Source organism: Odocoileus virginianus, chromosome 28, assembly GCF_023699985.2.
Source record: "Odocoileus virginianus isolate 20LAN1187 ecotype Illinois chromosome 28, Ovbor_1.2, whole genome shotgun sequence".
Lineage (NCBI taxonomy): Eukaryota > Metazoa > Chordata > Mammalia > Artiodactyla > Cervidae > Odocoileus > Odocoileus virginianus.
In genome coordinates, this window is record NC_069701.1 from 38,502,554 (window position 1) to 38,518,605 (window position 16,052).

The 16,052-nt window shown below is 47.9% G+C and overlaps 1 protein-coding gene across 11 annotated transcripts in view; it reads left to right on the forward strand.

Moving 5' to 3' along the window:
• LOC110145984 (RNA-binding protein 4) overlaps window positions 1–16,052 on the forward strand; it is a 62,684-nt gene that overhangs the window by 5,919 nt on the left and 40,713 nt on the right. For 2 of the 11 annotated variants that reach the window (XM_020906539.2, XM_020906540.2), the window contains exons 2-3: window positions 535–1,999; window positions 2,773–3,646. The exons of 1 other annotated variant lie outside the window; for it this stretch is intronic. In XM_020906539.2, coding sequence (XP_020762198.1) covers window positions 535–1,999; window positions 2,773–2,980 — 1,673 coding nt within the window. In that variant the 3' untranslated portion in view covers window positions 2,981–3,646. Of the gene's footprint in view, window positions 1–534; window positions 2,000–2,772; window positions 3,647–10,254; window positions 10,451–11,521; window positions 11,946–14,934; window positions 15,620–16,052 lie in introns of those variants that run through there. 8 more of the 11 variants (XR_011484415.1, XM_070457682.1, XM_020906541.2 and 5 more) reach the window with 7 other exon arrangements.

Here is a 16,052-nt window from a genome sequence, read left to right on the forward strand (position 1 = left end):
GGACTGTCATAGACTGTGTATTGCTGTGTAGCTGTTATGCCTTAACTGAACCCTGGGCTGAGATGTGGGTCATGTCCAGACATAAATGGTCATTTCCAGTGTTTTGAGAGTTAAGCCTCAAAGGTGAACAGAAGTGTTTGGTTGTCTTGGGTTAGAGAATACTGAATAATTGAGTGATCCAGGAATGCTTTCTGCTTTTTTGTCTGCGGATTTGTACTTAATAGGATATGTGAAGATTTTTATTCTCTGTTGCAGTTCATCTTTGCTCTTTCTTCTCTGAGCAGGCAGTTGGGTAAGGTGGCAGGGGAAATGGGGAGAACAGGAAGAAAAACATAGGCAAAGCTGACTATTTGGGACAGTCAGAAGCTTTGTTATATGGGAATCACATTTTATGATCTACTCCTGGAGAGGAGGGTTTGGAGGCCTGGAGGTAGCTGGAAACAGCTGGGTGCTGTTGGTGTGTCCAGTTTGGGACCCATCAGGTAGCATGCCCTGCCCCCCTAATTGCTAACCCTCTGTCTGCTGCTTTATCAGACTACGCGTTTGTTCACATGGAGAAGGAAGCAGATGCCAAAGCCGCCATCGCGCAGCTCAACGGCAAAGAAGTGAAGGGCAAGCGCATCAACGTGGAACTCTCAACCAAGGGTCAGAAGAAGGGGCCTGGCCTGGCTATCCAGTCTGGGGACAAGACCAAGAAACCAGGGGCTGGGGATACGGCATTCCCTGGAACTGGTGGCTTCTCTGCCACCTTCGACTACCAGCAGGCTTTTGGCAACAGCACTGGTGGCTTTGATGGGCAAGCCCGTCAGCCCACACCACCCTTCTTTGGTCGCGACCGCAGCCCCCTGCGCCGTTCACCTCCCCGAGCCTCGTATGTGGCTCCTCTGACGGCCCAGCCAGCCACCTACCGGGCCCAGCCCTCAGTGTCACTGGGCGCTGCCTACAGGGCCCAGCCTTCTGCCTCTTTGGGTGTCGGCTATCGGACTCAGCCCATGACAGCCCAGGCAGCCTCTTACCGCGCTCAGCCCTCTGTTTCCCTTGGGGCCCCATACAGGGGCCAGCTGGCTAGCCCTAGCTCCCAGTCGGCCGCAGCTTCCTCGCTTGGCCCATACGGTGGAGCCCAGCCCTCAGCCTCGGCCCTCTCCTCTTATGGGGGTCAGCCAGCTGCGGCTTCTTCGCTCAACTCCTATGGGGCTCAGGGCTCCTCCCTTGCCTCCTATGGTAACCAACCATCCTCTTACGGAGCGCAGGCTGCTTCTTCCTACGGGGTTCGTGCAGCTGCCTCCTCCTACAACACCCAGGGAGCAGCTAACTCCCTAGGCTCCTATGGGGCCCAGGCAGCCTCCTATGGGGCCCAGTCTGCAGCTTCATCACTAGCTTATGGGGCTCAGGCAGCTTCTTACAATGCCCAGCCTTCAGCCTCTTATAATGCCCAATCTGCCCCATATGCTGCACAGCAGGCTGCTTCCTATTCTTCCCAACCTGCTGCCTATGTGGCACAACCAGCTACAGCTGCTGCTTACGCGAGCCAGCCAGCTGCCTATGCCGCACAAGCCACCACCCCGATGGCTGGGTCCTATGGGGCCCAGCCAGTTGTTCAGACCCAGCTGAATAGTTATGGGGCCCAAGCATCGATGGGCCTGTCAGGCTCCTATGGGGCTCAGTCAGCTGCTGCGGCCACCGGCTCCTATGGCGCTGCAGCTGCCTATGGGGCCCAACCTTCTGCCACCCTGGCAGCTCCTTACCGCACTCAGTCGTCAGCCTCATTGGCTGCTTCCTATGCTGCACAGCAGCATCCTCAGGCTGCTGCCTCCTACCGTGGCCAGCCGGGCAGTGCCTACGACGGGACAGGTCAGCCGTCTGCAGCCTACCTGTCCATGTCCCAGGGGGCCGTTGCCAACGCCAACAGCACCCCGCCGCCCTATGAGCGTACCCGCCTCTCCCCACCCCGGGCCAGCTACGACGATCCGTACAAAAAGGCTGTCGCCATGTCGAAAAGGTACTGTATGCCCCCCCGCCTCTGCCCCCAGCTGGGGCTCAGGGCAAGGGGCTGAGGTTGGCATGGGAGGGAAACTGGAGCCATCGGCCCCTCCCTTGGCCTTCTCTACTCCTGTGGGATGTCCAGAGGCCGAAGTGGGTTATGTCTGTGAACTTCCTGGTCACCAGGGTTCAGGTGGAGCTTCGTGCTCAGCCTGGGGTGGTACCAGCTAGTCAGGCTGGGAGAAGTGTCACCTGTCTAGGCTAGCCCAAGTGCTATTGGAGCTGTGGCCTGCAAGATTGTGGCCCATAGCCTCTCCCACTGTCTCAAGGATCCTTAAGCCTGTTACGTGGTTGTCCTGGCCTTTGGTGGGGGTGGGTTTGAAAGAGTAGTCCCTTTGGCACTCACTGGCTGAAGGCAGGGTGTATGTGGTGCGTCCACTCTTTGGGAAATTGGGGACCTTGCTTTCGTCCGCCGTTCTGTTGGTAAACAACCAAGGTCTTTTCTCTGCAGGGCCCAGGGGTGGGGATAATTTGTCTGTGGTTTGGGAATGTAGGCCAGCGTCCACCTTGGCCAGTTCAGAAGGGAGGGCTTCAGTGGTGGGCTTGGTTTCCCACAGTTGGACCAGGCTTGATTTCTCGCCCTGGATAAGGTGGTGAGCCTTCTGAAAAATCTTGTTTGTTGGAGACCAGTCTGATTACGCCCTCCCTGCCCCCATTGGCATTTCCCCAGTGCCCACCTGGAGCCCTCCCCTCGATTGTCTCATTCACCAACTGTCTTCTTCTCTCGACTAGGTATGGTTCCGACCGGCGTTTAGCCGAGCTCTCTGATTACCGCCGTTTATCAGAGTCGCAGCTTTCGTTCCGCCGCTCGCCGACAAAGTCCTCGCTGGATTACCGTCGCCTGCCCGATGCCCATTCCGATTACGCACGCTATTCGGGCTCCTATAATGATTACCTGCGGGCAGCTCAGATGCACTCTGGCTACCAGCGCCGCATGTAGGGCCGTCCTGGGATGGGGCACCACAGGGAGGGAAGGAGGGGAGAGATGGGGTGGGTGCAGACCCAGGTTATAACCGCTGGCCCACACCTCTCCCGTTGGCGGTTTTTCATTCCCTCTACCATGTGGGCCTTCCCCAGGAGACGATCCTTTTGAGTGTTTGGCAGTAACCTACTTTATTCCTTCGCCTCAGCAGCAAATCTTGCTACTGGCTCTAGATCTGCGGTTCCCCTCTCCCCTGCCCCATCTCCCTAGGATGGGAATCTTTTATGTTTTGATTTTTTTCCTGGCTCCCTTTTATTTTTGTGCGCGATATTTAAGGTCGTCTGGATGGGGAAGCAACCTGCAGCTGAGGTCGGCGGCGCCTTTTTCTTTTTAGATGTGAGGGAGGCCAGGAAAGGGTTAGCTTAACCATTTCCTATGCGCCAAGCTGTGCCAGGTGTCCAGGGGGCCCTGACTGTGTCCCTCTATAGACTGTGTTGAGACTGAATTCCTGGGACAGTCAGTTGGTACATGTCCAGTCCCTACTGACCCCTGACGTTCTTGCTGACGCTCTGCGGCACAGTGCACTTCCCCATCTCCCCAAGTAGGTGGTGTTAGAAAACATTAATTTTTTTTCCCTTTTGTATGGACTACAAATAAAACTTGGGGCGATTTGCAGTTTGGAAACCTGGTTGTCATTGTCTTGATTGCACTCAGTTTCAGAGAAGCCAGTTTGACATCCAGGAATACATGACAGCCAAAGGGAAGGTGACCAGAGGACCCAGGGCAGATGAGGAAAGGGGTCTGAATGTGGGAATTAGAATGATTTCCCTGCTGCCAGAGGGATTTAACGCCTCGTTTCTCTGCTAGTCTGCCATCTTAAGGACTGGAGAATCTGGACAAAGTTGCTTCGACTTTGGGTTAATCACACCAGAACGCAGCAAATTTATTGCCCGTTTTCCTCGCCCATGCTTGGCTGTTTTCCTTGACTTGTCTCCAGTTCAGAAACAACCTAGGCTCCAGCAGGGTGGTTCTGGGGTTTGACTTCTCAAGTGAGAAGTGGGGAATGGGCTGCTTTGGTGCTTAGAAGCCTAGTAGGGCCTTCAGGCAGTGGGCTCCAGTGAGTACTGGGGCTGGGACCTGGAAAGGGGTCGGTTGGGTTCGGGGGGGTCACGTTAACTGTGTGGCAGTGTCTCTGTGGTTGGGACATTTGGAAGCCAGTATGGGGGGATTCTGGCCATAGACCTGGTATTTTGCCTGTTGATCATCATCCTGGAGCGTCCTGCCAACCCCTGCCATCATAGTCACCGGCGACTGCAAATTCCTTCTCTCCATCTGTTAGGATTTCCAGATGTTTTCTGGCTGGGTTTATACTTGAAGGTGTTATGGTAGACCATGGGAAGGGGGCAAGGTGCAAGCATAACTAAGTAGGTGCTGGGATAGGGTAAGGAATTGATTCTTTCTATACTTTTATTCTGGGACTAGGGGTTCAGAGGACCTGGGCACAAAATAAGATGATTCTAGCCATGACAGGATGGAGGCTTGGGCTTTCTGATGGGTGAATGGAAGACTGGCTGGGTAGGGTGGTAACAGGAAACCTAACATGCCTTTGGGAAGGGGGCTTTAGAGATTTGATTTGGGAGTCTTTCTGGGCAAGGTGATTTTGGGGAGGTGTGTGTCAAGTGGAGTTCAGGTTGGTTCTCTTCTGCCTCCACTGGTTTCTTGTGAACTTTTTTTTTTTTTTTACAGCTCTCTTCTTGTGAACTTGATGTACACAATAGTTTGCCCCAGGTGTTCGCTTCCCTCTGCCCAGTGGGCAGAAAGCACATGCTTTGTGTTAAGCATGAACTACTTGTGGACGCAAACTGGAGTGATCTCGGGTGCTGAGGCCATGGCTCTCTTCCTTTTCTTTCTGCTCACTGCTTTGCTGCTCCTTTCCATTTCTTTGAAGAACTGGGAGGAGGGGGAATCTAATAGGCTTCTTGTCACTTTTCTGCAGTGAGTGGGGTTATCACAGGGCCAACCTAACAAACTGAGCTCTGGTTATTTCCCTGGAAAATCAAGGGTTGTTAATTGTAGTGCTGTGATTGTGGCCTGTGTATTTGTAATTACTTCTTTGTCAGCGTGACTTTCTGTCATCTTTCTCTCCAGTGAGCGTTCAGCCACTATCCCAGTCCCACAGTTCGTGTGAAAAATAGCCTAATGTGCTCTCAGGGCCAGTGTTGATATTTCTTTATTACAGCGTAAGTTCCTCAGAGCGACCTGGCTGAGATGATCACTCAACTTGTCATCTCTAGGTACTGATACCCTTGCTGCCTCTGCTGGCAGGCTAATGGTTTAAGCTTTGAGGAGCTCTGAAGCCAAACCACTTGTCATTTTCCTCTTCCTCGCAGATTGTTTCAGAATTCTCTTCCCCCCTTTTTTTAAAAATTATGCTACCTGTGTTAATCCTATAGCCTGCTTCTCCTACTTCACTTTTTGTGGATTTCTGATTTCCAGGGTCCTATAACTTGAAGACAGTTGGGTTGAGTGAATGGGAGGATAGACATTTTAATGTGTTTTGGGAAAAGGGGGTGGGAATATGGGCTCACAATATCCTTCAGGTCTTTGCACTTCTGATCTATCAGCTCTAACTTGACCTTCATTGAAGAAGTTTTAAATGATTTATTCCTGGAACAAGACTAAAGTTTTCTCACCTCATCAGTCTGTTTTCTGAGGCTTGGACCTTGTTTCAGATTGTCTGGGGTGGGCCTGGGGCTGCTACCCTTGTACTGGAGGTAACGGAACTCACTGAGTGGTCAGCCTCTCTAGGTAGGCTGCCTATCTAGTCATTGTCCCTTAGTTAAGCTCTGCCAAAGTCTTTTGGTTCCAGTATTTTGTCCTATTAAGCCAAGTAGTTGAAAATAAATTTCCTAGATTTATGGACAAGTATGTAATATATTTAATAGGAGGTTTGGGTAATAAAGATAAGATGGATAGGATAGGTGGAAAATTCTTACCTTAATTCTTTATATAGATGCCTTGAAAAGATCATTAAGGGTAGAATCTAGTTTTCCAGGAAAAAAGTTCTTAAAATGATTTCAAGTCTATAAATCATTAGAAATACGGTGTGTCTGTAGTGCTGGAAGTAGTTTTTGGGCAGCTGAGGTGAAATACAGTGATCACCCTTGGGCTGATCTTGGGGAATGGGTAGCCCAGGGGAGGCAGGACCTACCTCGATGAACTAGTTACATACAGTTAGTAAGCAATGCCAGGGACTTCCCTGGCAGTCCAGTGGTTACACTGCGCTTCTGCTGCAGAGGGGTGGGGGAACTAAGATTCCCGTATGTCTTGTGAGGCAGAAGAAAAACGAATGCCAGGGAGGTCGTAGGTAGAGGAGGAGAGAGGATGGTGCAGTCCCACTAGAGAAAACTGTGGAGCTAGAATTTGTTTGCTTTGAAACTGACTTGGCACAGAATTACTGAGGGTGCTGGCTCTAAAGTCAGACTTCCTGGGACTTCACTGGTGGTCCAGTAGTTAAGAGTCTGTCTTGAAATGCAGGGGACATGGGTTTGATTGATAGTTGGGAAAGTAAAATCCCACATGCTGTGGGACAACTAAGCCCGCATGCCCCGACTAGAGAGCCCATGCAACTCGACACAGCCAAATATTTTTAAAAGATCAGACTTCCTGAGTTTGGATCTTGGTTCTGCCACGTATCCATGTGGTCTTGGACATGTCAGGAATTCTGCCTCAGTATTTTCATCTATAAAATGGGGATAATAGCTCATATCTACTGAACATAACTTTATTGCAACTAAAATGTAATTAGGTACTTATAAAACTTTGATTAATTGGGAAATTGAGGGTGTAGGTTAAGTAACTTCACAAGGCTGAAAGGTAGTGGATCAAGGAATTGAATCAGCCGTTTTGAGCCATACAGGATTTTGCTTATACTACTGCTGTTGGAAGGAGCAAATATATGTATCAGGTATAGGGCTTCATATATAGTCACTGCTAGCCATCTCAGAAATAAGGAGTTAGAACATTTTGGGGAGATTGGGATGGCCTACTGGAAGCACACAGCTGAGGAAAGGACTTTGGATATGGGTGTGAGTGCAGCATGTATGAGTAACAGTGAAGGAAATTTCTGTAGTAAGTGGTACCTAAGTGTAATGTAGGCCACTGGACCATACCAGTTTTGGTCACCTCTAGTTTCAGACAACACTGTTGTATCCTGGGGATCAGATTCTTCTAGGTATGGAGAAGAAAGGTATGGGGTAGGGGAGAGGTTCCCAGCCTCCAGGATCTAATGTCTGATGATATGAAGTGGAGCTGATGTAATAATGATAGGAAAAAAGTACACAGTGAGTGTATTGCACTTGTATCATCCTGAATCCATATCCACCCCCAAGCCGTGGTCTGTGGAAAAACTGTCTTCCATGAAACGTCCCTGGTGCCATAAAGGTTGGGAACCATGAAGATAGAGGACCTCCCCAGACATTAGTGGGAGGCTTAGAGGGCATCACCGACTGAATGGACATGAGTTTGAGTAAACTGTGGGAGTTGGTGATGGAACCGGGAGGCCTGGTGTGCTGCAGTTCATGGGGTTGCAAGGAGTTGGACATGACCGAGCAACTGAACTGAAACAAGAGGGTGTAGCTGGCAGTTGTGTTGGAGGCCTAGTGGCTCCCTCTGAACACCCCCAGAGAATAAATTTCCCCCTGGCTTTTGAGCATCTGCCTGTTTTTAGTACTAAGTGTCCATGTTTTCAAGCTGATATTGACTAAAAATCCAAAGTTCCTTCTTTCCTCTTGGTTATCAAGAATTTAATTCATGCGTTCATTTATCCATTTGTTAACAAATACTTGAGTGCTTGCCATGTACCAGGGTGCAGTTTTAACACAGGATAAATATATTAGGAAGGAGAAATATCTGCATACCCATTCTCTTAAAATGCCTAGTGCAGAAGGGCACACATTGTTTCTAAAATTCATTTTCCTTTGATGAGATTTATGCTCAGATGGTAAAAAATCTGCCTGCAAAGCAGGAGACTTGGGTTCGATCCCTGGGTTGGGAAGATCCCCTGGAGAAGGGAATGACAGCCTTCTTCAGTAATCTTGCCTGGAGAATCCCATGGATAGAGGAGCATGGCCAGCTACCATGGGGTTGCAAAAGAGTTGGACATGGCTTAGCAACTAAACAATATAGTAGGCAATAAGAAAAGGTCCTTGCCCTTGTAGAACAAGTATTTGCAGGGGGTAGGAGGAAGTGAGAAAATGAATGAACAAATAGGATTTCAAGTGGTGGTAAGTATTTGGAAAAATACCGTGGAGTTTATGGGCAGAATTCCAAGGTGTATGTAGGGTTGGAGTGGGGTGATGTCTGAATGGGGTGACCAGCTTAGGACCTGGAGAGAAAGAACATTTCATTCAGCCTGAATGAGTTTGGGACATAGGCTAGTGTGCAGGAGCCTAGTTGGGGTGGGGGGTGGGGTACGTATATACAGATTTTGGCAACAACCGGATTAGGTAGTGTGAATTGAAGCTTTTCCAGTTGCCATGGGTTTTAATTTAAAATCCATGATTTAATGGATTTGATTAAATGATTTAATGTGGTTTGCTCAGTTGGAGCAAGATCAAATACAGCTCAATCAAGAGGGCTTTCAAAAGGAAAATCAAATCAGATTAGGGAATGGGTGTGGTTGGTGGTCTGCAAACTGGCCTGAACTGTGATCCTGAGAAGATTTATATTCCCAGTTTTTCACCTTTGGACTTGGAGAGATTCCTAGTAGAGTAAGCTGACCTCATATGCTTTGGTATTTTGGAAGAAGGTTTATCTCCAAGGCCACTCAGGACAAAAATTTTGGAAGATCAAACAAAAGGATTTCTAGACCAAATGTGTTTCCCTACCCAAATGGAGTTGTAACTGTCTCCAGCTTGCAGCAGACTAACATGCAGTTGGTTTTTTTCATCATTGATCCTTTGCCCTTTACTCACAGCTGGAGTGTCAGCATCAGGATGCACAATGAAAATGGACCAAGATTAGTGATCACATCTGTAAATAACATTTCCACATTTTTAGATTATCTTTTACCACCCTAGAATAAGCCTGGTGTGCTGCAGCCTACGGAGTCGCAAAGAGTAGGACATGACAACTGAACCCTAGAATGAATTCTTGACCACCGTTTGATTTCTGAGTCGTCAGGTTTTAAAAATGTTTCTACTTTGACTTCCCTTTTCTCGCTATGATCCCCACCCCTTTTGGCAGGGGGTGGGGGGGTGGTGTGCTGCTTTGAACCATGCTGTGTTCTATTTGTATAATTTCCACTCCTGAGGATCCCTTTCCTCAAACCACTGCTTTTATCATGTTTTAAGTTCTTCCATTCTCCCCTTTAAACTCCCTCTTCAAGAACTGCCTTGCAAAAGGGTCATATTCATAATATGGGATTAATGTGAAGAAACCAAAGGATGATTTTTTAAAAAGCCAAATGGACGCCCTGGAGGACGCTGTTTTGTATTGTATTTTCTTATTTGGCTGGTTGTGATTTATTAGGTTCTTTATTCCCTCTAAGGTCGGTTCTAGTTTAAACCTAACATCTCTGACTGATGGCGCCCAATAAAATAAAACAAAAAACTTCGCTGCTCTAGTTTTTTTTCTCAGGGCAGGGTGGGGGTGTTTTCTCAACCTCCACAGAGAAACCGTTTCCTCTTCTTGAATCCCAGGAGGCTGGTTTCTTGAGGGAACTTGTAATACACTCCTCAACCGAGTCGACTTCGGGGATCTTTATAGCCTAATTGAAGCTGAGCTCATTAACCGTTTTGAGAGTCCTTTCACCACCTATGAGAGCAGTTTCGATTGGAGGGTAGCTCTGGGACTCCCAGGGCACCACTGTGGACTCGGCCGAAGGAGGAGGTTGGTTTCTTCAGATGGGACGCTTCGCTGTTTTTCTTACCTGGCTTCTGGGTCTGCGTAAGCTTCCGTCCGCAGCATCCGAGCTGCGAAGGGGTGGCGTTTGGGAATTTAGAGGGAGAAATTCGGAGTAGAAGGCAAAATGAAACGCACGTGGATTGGAGAGAAGTGGAAACTTTAACAAAAGTTGGCGCCATGACGCTAAACACCGACCGCCACACCGAGTCCTAACTCGCTCCGCCTAATGGCGGGCGGAACCCCGCCTGCGACGCTTTCGTTGGTAGGTCCGCCCTCATGCCGACCTCCTACCCAATCACTGACCTCGGTTTCTCGAGGGTGTTGCTCATTGGCTTTCGCATAAACGCTGCGAGGTTACTGACGTTTCCACCTCTTCCCGGCCTCAGGTAATTGGCATTCGTGGTAACCAATCAGGAAGAGCATCTACAGGAACGCCTGCCTTTTATTTTGTTGAACGGCCAATCCGGTGGTAGGTTCACCTCCCCCTCTCTACCCAGAGTCACTACTGCGGCCGTCGCCATTTTAGCGTTTTGTCAGAAGCGTCCGCGCCGCGAGGAAGAGCATCTGCTGCTTTTCGTGCGGGTGAGAGACTCCGAGCCTTTTCACTGTTTCTTTTGCCCTGTTAACTCTCATTCCTTGGGCTTCAAGGGTATCCTTGTTGGGTAGTGGCCTCCACACCCGTCATTAAGAGCCGACCTCTGTGCTCGGCGTTGCGCGGTAATCCTGAAGCAGCCCTTCCCCCACAACCTCCCCTGAGAATATCATACTTTCTCCCCACCCTGCCCTCTGCCCTACTAGGCTCGGCCTACTGCCTCGAGGTTTCCATCGAGTAACCGCGCTTCCGTTAGATTTAGGAATTAACCGCGTTTTAAGGATTTCTCAGGCCCCGAGACTTGGTTGTCAGGCCGATGAGGTTCAACCCCCATTTTCCAACCATGCATTTCTCCAATTCTCCAGGAATTCGTAGGACGGCACCCCGAAAGAGGCGTTCCCAGCTCTAGCACTTACGTACCCTTTGAACGCCTGGCTCTCCGGCCTAAGTCTCCGGTTCACTGCTTCTAAAGGAAACCCTAAAACGTAGTTATAAGGTCCACCTTTCCGGAAATGGTGGCTGATTCTTCGGTTACGAGAGAAAGAGACAGTGCATAGTTTCAGACGGTCAATCCAGTTAGACTTTTATTTTCTTTATACAATTTTTTTTTGCGACTCTGCCGCACGTCTTAACGGATCTTAGTTCCCGACCAGGGATTGAATCTGAGCTCTCTGCAGTTCAAGCGTGGGGTCCTAACCACTGGACAGTCAAGGAAGTCCCCCTGATTGTCTTTATAGTAGTTAAAAAGTCCGCTATCCTCAGGGCTACATTTATGCCCTCGCTTTCATTTTCCTTACCGATTAAAACTATTCAAGTCTTACCAAACCGTTTGTTTCTACCAAGGATTTTTATTACAGATGCTTTCTTGTATCTGTTGGTTCTGTAGCGGGCCTTCTTATTCCCGATTCCCTTTGATTATTGTGTGGAAGTGTGAGTGTGGGACGTGAGAGAAAATTGGAAATATTTGCCAGACAGAAAGGAGGTGGCGGTGTTGATTTTTTTTTTTTAATCTGATGTGGGCTTGAGATCTTTTGTTAGAAATTTTGTTTCTTTTCGCCCAGGCTGTGTCCGAGATGGTGAAGCTATTCATCGGAAATCTGCCCCGGGAGGCCACAGAGCAGGAGATCCGCTCACTCTTCGAGCAGTATGGGAAGGTGCTGGAATGTGACATCATTAAGAACTACGGCTTTGTGCACATAGAGGACAAGACGGCGGCCGAGGATGCCATTCGCAACCTGCACCACTACAAGCTGCACGGGGTGAACATCAACGTGGAAGCCAGCAAGAATAAAAGCAAAACCTCTACAAAGTTGCATGTAGGCAACATCAGTCCTACTTGTACCAACAAAGAGCTCCGGGCCAAGTTTGAGGAGTACGGTCCCGTCATCGAATGTGACATCGTGAAAGATTATGCCTTTGTACACATGGAGCGGGCTGAGGATGCAGTGGAGGCCATCAGGGGCCTTGACAACACAGAGTTTCAAGGTGAACCATCCTCTTTGGGAAAGAGGGCTGAACACAAGGCTTTGTGTAGAGAATAGATTGGATAAGTAGAAGGGAGGGGTCATGGGTAGAGACAGCTGTTGGTTGGCTGATGGATGGTGAGGATTAAGAGTGGATGATGAATTTAAATGGAGACTGCATGGGATTTAGAGGCTTTACCTCAGGCAAATCAAGTGTGGGAGAAGAATCACTTGGCTTTAGTTTGGAACCCATAGACATTTTTATCTATTAGTGCAGAAATCTTTCCACTGCAGATTTCTTTATTTCGTCTTTTTTTTTTTTTTGTAGTAGTAGTAATAGTAGTAGTAAAGCACAGAATGGTATTTCACTCTGAAGTTTATTGCCTCAGCACACCATGTTGCACACTACTTTGCATATGAAGGACCTGGCAAAAGCTGGCTTAAGCCACCCTTTCAGGAGCAAAATACCAGTTAAGCTTCCCAACCTCATCCCAACTCACAGCTTCTTAGTAAATGTAATTCATTGTTAAACAAGCCTTTAGAGAGCTAGTGTGTTTAAAGGGCTTTAGCTCTTACTGCTCTTTTATTGTGCATGCACCAGAGGTTCTGTTTGGAGGATGAGGGCATTGTAGGATTAAAGGATAGTTTGAGGAGTGTCTGAGGAGAAGCTATGGGGATTTGCGGGGGAAGGGGGGTCGTCAGGGAGGGGGGCGATAAAGTTGATGCATTTTGCTGGTTTGAGGAGTGGGCTCTAACATCTTTGTTGAAAAGACCACTTAGATGGGTGTTATCTTGGAGCCTTGATTAGAGTAATAGTGTGCCTGGAAGGCAGCATGCTGTGGATGACAGTTTATTTGGAATATATTTTGTTGGTTTATGGTCTGAGCCCCTGTGGCAAGAGTAGCAGTCATGAAGGGGATGGTAACCATGGTGAGTTGCTAACCTTAGTCTTCTCCCATCTGCTTTGGGTTCCCAGTATGGAAGTCAGTAATGAGCCTTTCCCCTTTGGTGTAGCTACTTCTAAATTATAGGTTATTCCCATAACTCCTTGCTACATTGTTAACCTATGTTCCAACTTAGCCAAACAGTGTAGTGGCTGCTGCTTCTCCTGAGCACTCCCCTTAAGAATCACTTTGGCTGTCTTTGATGTTTACACAGATTTGCACTTTCTTAGACCGGAAGTCTGGTCATCGTTCCCCTAAGTTAATGGGTGCCTTGTGTCGTGGGTATTGCTGTGCATTATTAAAGACAAATGTCACAGGCCTCTCAGGTCTCATTTTCCTTTTTTAATTGGTAAGTTGAGAATTACCTTGTGTCAACAGTGTAATTGGGCGCAAACGCTGCTCTTGTGGAGGGTTTATGGTATCTAATTTTTTAATGCTCTTCTACACTTTAACCAAGTCATAGAAGAGGTGGTGGTGTCTCCTTGGTGTCTTCCTACCACATGTAAGGGAAGGACAGTGTGAGCTAATACAGGACAAATCCTTGGACCATGACTCTTGGCTTTTTTCCTGGCAAATCTTTAGATCAGGACATTTATTAATGATCTTCATGCCTTGAAGGTACATGATTGGTTCCTCAGTTGCCCTTGTTTTCTCTGGTTTTGTTAGATGCCAAAGTGGCCACTTGGGCAAATGCAAGGAACATGGGTTAGCACTTAAAAGTACTTAATTGCATATCCTGTCTCTTAACTGGCAACTTGTACCTACCAGAAAGTTTATTTAAACCAAGACTTTTTTTTTTGATAGTTTGATCCTTCCATCCCCTATCCGTTTTTTAGTCTTCCAGAATCTACCTTGAATTTTTAGGTGAAATTGTATATGTACCACTTTCTGTAATGTTAGGTGCATAGATGACCCTACTTCTCTGTTTACCCCCCTGATTAAGCATTTTTAAGCATGGGGCCACTGTTCTTTGCCATCTGCATGCTTGGGGGCATGATAACCAATTGTATTGGAAAGGTTTTGCTGGAATTTTGCTTACTGTTAAAATGGTAGATCATGTTAGGTGGAAACTGCTTCTGTGAGAAGGTTTAAAACTTAAACTTTTTAAGAAATGTTCCTTTTGTTAGGTTTTCAGAGGTAACATTTTTCCATTTCCAGAGAATACAAGTTCTAATTTTCAGTAAAAAGTGTTAAGTACATGTTAGGATCTTGGGTTTATCGAGGAAAAGTACTTTAATCTTGCTGAAATGAACAGTTTGATCCACTAACATAAGTAGTCATTCTCCACTTTTCTCATCCTTCCCCCTTTCTTCCACATTTTCCATAATACCCTTTTTGAAAATTCAGCCATCTTGTGAGCTGCCTGCCCTGTTTTCTTTGACCCTCTACTTTAAGAGGTCACTGAAGATTTTAAAGAACCTTTGTTATAATGAATATCAGAACTAGCAATTTAAAGGACCCAGTTAAGGATAAGGCAGCCCTTCAACTTGTATTTTGCTCCTCTTCACGCATTCATGAGTTTTTTTTTTTTCCCCCCCAAAAATCTTGAAACTTCCCTACAGCACTCAGCCATGGATCAAGTCTGGATCACTGTCAGTGGTAACTTCAGTGTCTTGCTCTATTCTCTTTGATTTTGGGGTGATGTGGAGGACTCACCTTTGCATTTTCCTGCTGAATGAATTCAGCAGTCTTAAGAATGAAGATTGGAAGTGTCAGAATGTTGTAGAGCACTCTTAATTGTGGTGTCTTTTGACATTGGGCCACTGTTCAGAGCAGTTTGTGTCCACAGTTACTTGGCAAAGAATGAAATGCCTATTTTTGAACGAGAGTAGTTTTTCTTAAGCATTAGAGTGATGTTTGAGCGGAAACATTTCTTCATTTATCTTTGCCTGAAGTCAGGTCATCATACTGAATTTATACTGGACCTTTAAAAAGAGACATTTTAAAATGGCAGTGAGTCCTGCGTTAGAGTTGTCTAGGTAAAGCCAGCTATGACCAGTGTCTGGGGCAGGGGCTGGGGCTGTGACTAAGAGTGATAGCAACCCTTCTTGCGTCTGTTTCTTCAAGGCAAAAGAATGCACGTGCAGTTGTCCACCAGCCGGCTTAGGACTGCGCCCGGGATGGGAGACCAGAGCGGCTGCTATCGGTGCGGGAAAGAGGGGCACTGGTCCAAAGAGTGTCCAGTAGATCGTTCGGGCCGCGTGGCGGACTTTACCGAGCAATATAATGAGCAATACGGAGCAGTGCGTACACCTTACACCATGGGCTACGGGGATTCATTGTATTACAACAACGCGTACGGAGCGCTCGATGCCTACTACAAGCGCTGCCGTGCTGCCCGGTCCTATGAGGCGGTGGCTGCTGCAGCTGCCTCTGCGTATAATTACGCAGAGCAGACCTTGTCCCAGCTGCCACAAGTCCAGAACACAGCCATGGCCAGTCACCTCACCTCCACCTCTCTCGATCCCTACGATAGACACCTGTTGCCGACTTCGGGAGCTGCTGCTGCTGCTGCTGCAGCAGCTGCTGCTGCTGTTACTGCAGCTTCCTCTTCATATTACGGGCGGGATCGGAGCCCCCTGCGTCGCGCTACAGGCCCAGTCCCTACTGTTGGAGAGGGCTACGGTTACGGGCATGAGAGTGAGTTGTCCCAAGGTTCGTCGGCTGCGCGGAATTCCCTGTACGACATGGCCCGGTATGAGCGGGAGCAGTATGCGGATCGGGCGCGGTATTCAGCCTTTTAAAGCTTGAGGTGAGAGCGGTGGGGTGTCCCTGGTTCTGGTTTTGCCGTCCCTCCTGCAGCCTAAAGGCTCCAATTAGGCTGCCCTGCTTGCTTGCTTTTGCAGGGTTAGGGTAAGGTTGCTAATGGTTCAGGGGATAGGGAGAAGTCCTAATTATTTAATTTTTCTGAAATAGACAAACATCTTTAGCCGTCATGGCTGTTTTTCCAGGACTCCTAGTCCCAGGAGTCAACCTGATTCCATTTGTGTCTGAAAAAGCAAACAGTGTGACGTGATGAATCTCGGGTCACACCTGTGTGCTGTAATTGAACTGAACCTGGAACCCGGACATCAGACCAAGGTGTGTCGTTTCTCAGAGCCTTTGTTGGAATTCCTAGGTGTGTGACATTATTAATGTTTGTAGGGTTCCTCTTCTGCTTCATGCTATGTGAAAGGTCTGCTAGG